Source organism: Alligator sinensis, unplaced genomic scaffold, assembly GCF_000455745.1.
Source record: "Alligator sinensis unplaced genomic scaffold, ASM45574v1 scaffold215_3, whole genome shotgun sequence".
Taxonomy (NCBI): Eukaryota; Metazoa; Chordata; order Crocodylia; family Alligatoridae; genus Alligator; species Alligator sinensis.
Window position 1 is genome coordinate 1,370,914 of NW_005842175.1, and position 5,895 is coordinate 1,376,808.

At 46.2% G+C, this 5,895-nt stretch overlaps 1 protein-coding gene across 8 annotated transcripts in view; it reads left to right on the forward strand.

Moving 5' to 3' along the window:
• The first annotated feature begins 896 nt into the window (after positions 1-896).
• Positions 897-5,895, forward strand: part of RBFOX2 (RNA binding fox-1 homolog 2) — a 230,301-nt gene continuing 225,302 nt past the window's right edge. For all 8 annotated transcript variants that reach the window (XM_025206858.1, XM_025206857.1, XM_025206861.1 and 5 more), the window contains exon 1: positions 897-926. In XM_025206858.1, the coding sequence (XP_025062643.1) occupies positions 912-926 (15 nt within the window). In that variant the 5' untranslated portion in view covers positions 897-911. The remainder of the gene's footprint in view (positions 927-5,895) is intronic.

Consider the following 5,895-nt stretch of genomic DNA (forward strand, 5'->3'; position numbering starts at 1 on the left):
GCTGAGGGGCTGGGGGAGGGACAAGGGGTGGGAACAACAGTAAACAGTGTTTATTTTAGTCTCCTGTTGCAGCACCTCGGGCCTTAGAAAATGGCTTGGTGGGCTGCATGGCAGCCCGTGGGCTGTATGTTGGACAAGCCTGACCTAGAGGAACCTAGCAGACTTGGAAAGTGAAATGAGATAGAGACTCTTGTGCGTTTAAAAAGAAATGAAGCCATTAAAGACTGCATTTCTGTGGCCCATGTGGCCTGTTCTGTTTCTTACAGATCAAGGCTTGTTCTGCCAAGAGTACTCGCAGTTCTCATTTCTCTTTGGCGTTTTGAGGGCCAGCATCTATACTTGCAGAGACTGTGTGTGTGTGTGTGTGTGTGTGTGTGTGTGTGTGTGTGTGTGTGTACGTACACTAAGCGTGGCTGAAGATTGGTTTATTCTGCGTGCAGAGTGCGGGGGGAGGAGTCCCTTTGCTTACTTGACACTAGTATTCTGCTACCATCGCTATTTATATTCTATCCAGACCCTTTTTTAGAATGATCTCGACTCTTTTTGCCTTCCTCTGTGGAAAAAGGAAAGAAAATATTCATTCATCCTGAGGCTGCTGTTCGTGCCTTGTGAGTTTTAAACTCTGACCTTGCAGCTGATGGCTGGTCCTTCTCCCTCTCGGTGTGTGTCTGCAATACTCATCTGCTGGCACGCGCCTGCTGCCCTTGAAAACAGACTGGACTTATTGAAATCATTGCTAGTTGCCATGGCAGCAGTTATTGCTGTGGGCTAATAGGGAAGGCAATTACTGCCACACATCAGAGGAGGAGCATACTGAGGTTGGGGGAGGGGAGAGGATCACATGCTGATTAGCTGTGTGACTGATAGCCTGGCTGTCATAGTGAACAAGCAACAGCAGAGAGAAGCTGGAGATGCCTTCTAATAAGGTTTGGCTGTGTATGTCGTGTTTTCCACCTCATGGGCCAGTCCAAATGGAAAGATTCACACCCTCCTCTCTTATTCAGAAGGGACATCTCTCATTTTAGATTCAGATGTACTGCTGTCCAGCACAGATCTGCACATCTGACTGGTGCTAGGCTGTCATCAGAAATTGATACCCTAAACTAGCAAACTTCACACATGGCAAAGAAACGAATCTGACCTCATTTTAGCTATGTCCTCTCCTGTAGAAATATCCCTTCTCTGTTGTTCTTTTGCCCTTTCCCAAGGGGTTGAAGGTTATGGCAAAAATTCAGTTCCTAATCTTTTACTGTAGAAAGAGTGGAGTGTGCAAACGAAGGGCATAAAAGCGTGTTTCAGGCAGTTTAACCTTATCAGTGGCCGTCTGGTTTGTTTTGCTGTGTGCATATAAAGGCTGAAACACCTTGTCTGGCAACTGTAGCCCTCTGTCTCTTCACAGATTATGCTGTAATAAAGGTAACCGATGGTCATTTTTGGTGCTTTGATAGTGAAGTCAAGGCTCATGGGGTGGGGGGGAGAGAGCATTTTTATCCTTTCTCTGACTTTGAAAATCTGCCTAAGCAGAATTGGTATGATCTGTATGCAGGATACATTGTGCTCATAAGAAAATAGGGAAAAACTTTAGAGAAGAGCTTTAAATTGCAGGAAATCGGGTCATTCCATGAAATGTTTGTGTGTTTTTGGAGGGGGAGGGGAAGGGAAGAGAGAAGTGAGGTCTGTAACTGTTTCCTGTGGTAGAACTTCAGTGTACATGAAATAGCTTATTCACACTAGTCAAAGCCCTCTTCTCCAGATGTCAGAACACTGGTTTTCCCTTCTCCCTTTGAAGACTTTTTTTCTCTTTCATTTGGGATACAGATGATGCTTCATCTCTTGGAGACACTCTGAGGGGTTTTTCTCTGATCATTAGAAGGCCCAGTCACATGAGAGTTTCTTTTGAGATCTGGAGTTCATCATGATGTCAACTGTATCAAAATGATAGATTTGTTCCACTTGGATGAGGAAATGCTCCTAGAGGGGCTAGGGGATGGGAAGTCTGATTGTTCTGCCAAAGCAAGAAAATAAAAAAGCCCTCTTAAAATGGGCAAGATTGGACCTTGTGTGAAACTGAACCATGACTTTCTCCCTGTTTCTCTCCATTCTCCATTCCAGTTGATCTCATAGCAGCTGTTTCCAGCTGCCCTCTGGATCCTACCCCTCTGGGATGACTGTAATGACTCATGCAGTTGGGATGGTTTCCATATTGTGCCTGATTGGTGCTTCCTAGAGGGGAGTAGCAGGAGGAAGAAGGGTTTGGTGCATGGTTTTAGATCCTGAGGTTAGGATTGCTAATTTATTTTAAAAAGTACTTCTTGTAGATGTTGAGGATTTATTTCCTTTAGAGTTTGATTTAGTATCAAATGTGAACAATGTTCTTAGCATAATATATTTCAGGAGGCAGCACTGATGAGCAGAGTTTGGTCTTGCTTTCCTCATCTCCTCTTCCAAATCAGTTGCTTTTCTTTAGGAACGGTCATCTTGTTATCTTGAAGCATTGCTAGACTTAGTGATACAGTAATTCTTGTTAACTGAAAAAGGTGCATGTTTGCGTGCATGTGTGATCCATAACAGGAATTAATCCACCTTCCTTTCTTTCTCTTTCCCTCCCTTTTGTAAACCAAGAGGCACTAACTGACAACTGTTTTTTTTTTTCCAGTAAAGTTTCAGCTGTCAAAGGACCCCGTCTAAATGCACAATATATTAATTCAGTTTAAAAAAATGTTATTTTAATGCTTTCTATCTAAACTAGATTCCCAGAGACCTGTACAGATTTGTATACTTCAGGGCCCCTAACCCAGCAAACCTGAAATAGCAGATCAACAGAAGGAATACTTAAGAAAGAGAAGGAAGTTCCCTCTTGCATCATGGCTAATAGAGGCTTACTTGTGGCTTCAGCATCAGTTTTGGGCATTCTTTGTCCAGTGAACTGCAACCCAACTCCTTTCAGGCCTCAGAGGAGTCAGTAAGGGGACAAACATCTGTTTTCAAGCTGCATTGCATCGTTAATCTGTTTGGGGGTGGGGAGGGGAGTAGAAAATGGATTTTTCCCCCCCAAAGGTTCCCATCAAGCACAGTGGACCTCATCCACTTGCATCTGTGCACTTGCATCTGATATCATTCAACATTCTGTACGTGTGTGCATCCATGTGTACGTACACACACACACACATGCGCACGTGCGCGCACAGAGAAGGGGAGTGGTTCATGATTTATCAGGAATGGAAATGAGGAAACATAGGTCACTGATGCAAGCCCAGGGCAACCTTGGTTTAAAGTGCTTGTCCATGAATCAGTCACTAGAAGAGTCATTGTGGGCATAAGATATGAAAGAGAACTATTTTCAGCCAAGACCGACGAGGTGCTGGTCTCATCATTCTGAAATGTCGCTGATTGAGACTGGGTTCACAATTATGTGAAGTACTGGGGCTCCAGCACCAGGGAAAGTAAATGAGCACCCATCCTAGCATGCCTCACAGTGAGCATATGGCAGGCAGGTGTTTGCACCCATGCTTTGGGAGTTTGGGGGTGGGGATGACTTGGGAATGGGGGACAATTGTCACTTTTCTGCTTTCCCTTGTTTCCTAAACATGAATTCAGTAAAATAAACTGCCAACAACCAAGCTCTGCAGTGTGCATGCCTGACTTGGGGAAGGAGGAAAATGCATAGACCTGTACTTGTTATTCCCAGAGGCTAGGGGGACCTGATGAGGGGCTGCAGTCAATTAGGGAGTGAGGATGTAGCTCACAGCACCCATTTGCAGTGCGTGCAGCAGGAGCAATGCAGTGTGGAATATCTGGAGGACTGACCAGACACATCACAGAAAGCTCCGTGTTCATGTGTAACACTGAACCAGTTCAAAGTAGTCCTTGATTTTCCAGGTGTACTTTTGAACTGTTCCAGGTATATTTAAACCAGTTGAATGAGTTTGTATGTTTGTCAGCTTTAGATTTAAACCATATTTGAAACCTTTCCAGGTGTTGTGTGTATCCATGCCTTGATAGATATCAGTTACTTGGAGATATTACAGTCCAATGTGGTAGTTTTTAAGTCTGACCCGCAGTTCCTTCTGCAGAATGATGCAATACAGTAATAGAGACTCAGGATGGTAATGGTCATGGGGGAAAAAATGGCAATAATTTCCTCTTTTCTGTGGCATTTGGGCCTGTTCCCAACCCCTTTCCACCCCCTCCCCCCCCAGCCTTTCCACCTTTTCTGAAACATTTCCTATGTGGAAGGAGTGGTTCTTGTAGGGTGCAAGGGAGGAATGACTAGGATTTGTCTGTTTCCTTTTATAAGCTCTTGGACTGTTCAGGAACACTTAGGGTTACCATATTTCCAGTATCAAAAAAGAGGACACCTGTGGGGGGGAAGGGAGAGGGAATATGATTGTCTGTGTGGGGGGGGCATGATATGCCCATGCCTTGTCTCTGCCCTTTGCTCCTAAGCCCCTGCTCCCCCAGCCCTGCTGGTGCCCTGCACTCTCAATCCGCAGCTCCCTGTCCCCCCCAAGCCCTGCTGGTGCCCCTCACTCCTGACCCACAGCCCCCTGCCCCCCCATCCCTGCTGGTGCCCCACACTCTTGACCTGCAGCTCCATGCACCTCCCTCCCCCCAAGCCCTGCAGGTGCCTCTCACTCCCGACCTATAGTACCATGTCTCCCAGCCCTGCTGCCCATGTAGCTCCCATGTATGTGCTTGTGCTCATGCTCACACTCTGTGTCTCTTACCTGGGAGCAGCTTGCTAGGGCCTGCATGCAGAGCACGTCACCCCTGACAGTCAATCACCTGCCCGTCACCCCCAACAGTCAGTCACCTGCTCACTGCTCCCAGCGCCAGGCAGCCAAGCTGCTAGTGCCCAGGAAAGCAGAGGCAAAGCAAAAACCTGGACATTGGCTTGCATTTTAAAAACCCACTGGGACACAAGGACAGGGGGCCAAAAAAGAGGACATGTCCGGGAAAACCTGGATGTATGGTAACCCTAGGAACACTTGATCCTAGTCACTTTCCCTTTCCAGTAAGACAGGGGAACCAGTTCTGCATAATGTGTGGGAGAGCTCTGCTGCTTATAGTGGCATAGGCAGTCAGGCCTTGCTGGTTTCTGTAAGTATAACGCAGCAGGCAGAAGGACCGCCTCTTTGGTTCATCTCATGGGAAACAGAGCGACTCTGACCTCCCTGCTGTGAAATGGAACAAGTGCCCCATAGGTACCTTGCACCCCCTCACTGCAGGCTTCAGCCCTGGCTGCAAACTAGCGCGGAGAAGCTGAAGTCAATGCACATTGGGTTTATTTTGCCTTGGCAACATCATGTAAATGAATCGGTGTGTCTGAATTATTCATTCTTCCTTGTTCTCCTGTTCATATTGAATTCCCACTGTGGCTTTAGGGCATCTTGCCAGGTACCTGGGATGATTGATTTTGTTGCTTTTGTGTGCTGTGTGGGCCCAGTGCTCTGTGTATGTGAGCTTCAGGGGGGAGGAGAGAATGAAGGTGCGCTGTGAGTACACATAAGGATGCAACTTCAGTTTCATGTACAGGTCAAGCAAATGTTGTGCCTTGAAGTCTTCTAATCTCTGCAGAGGCAGGAATTTGCCTCTCTTCTCCCTGGTGATATGCTTTTTCTCCTTTTGCAAGGACCTGTCTTTCTCTTTAAGAGGTAGTACTTAAGTCTGACCAGATACCTGCGGTATATGCTCTTCTCCTTCCTGTCGGAGTTCCTGATGTTATCTCATTTTTATCTCATTCAGGATCCTACGTTTATAGGTACTTTATCTTCATGGCAAGGCATACTCTTTAAAAGAAAAACCAAAAAACAATCCTTTATTATTCCTCAATTGTAGCTTGAGGTTCTTCTTTCCCATATCCTGGGTTCCTGCTCACCCACTGCTTTCCTCCTG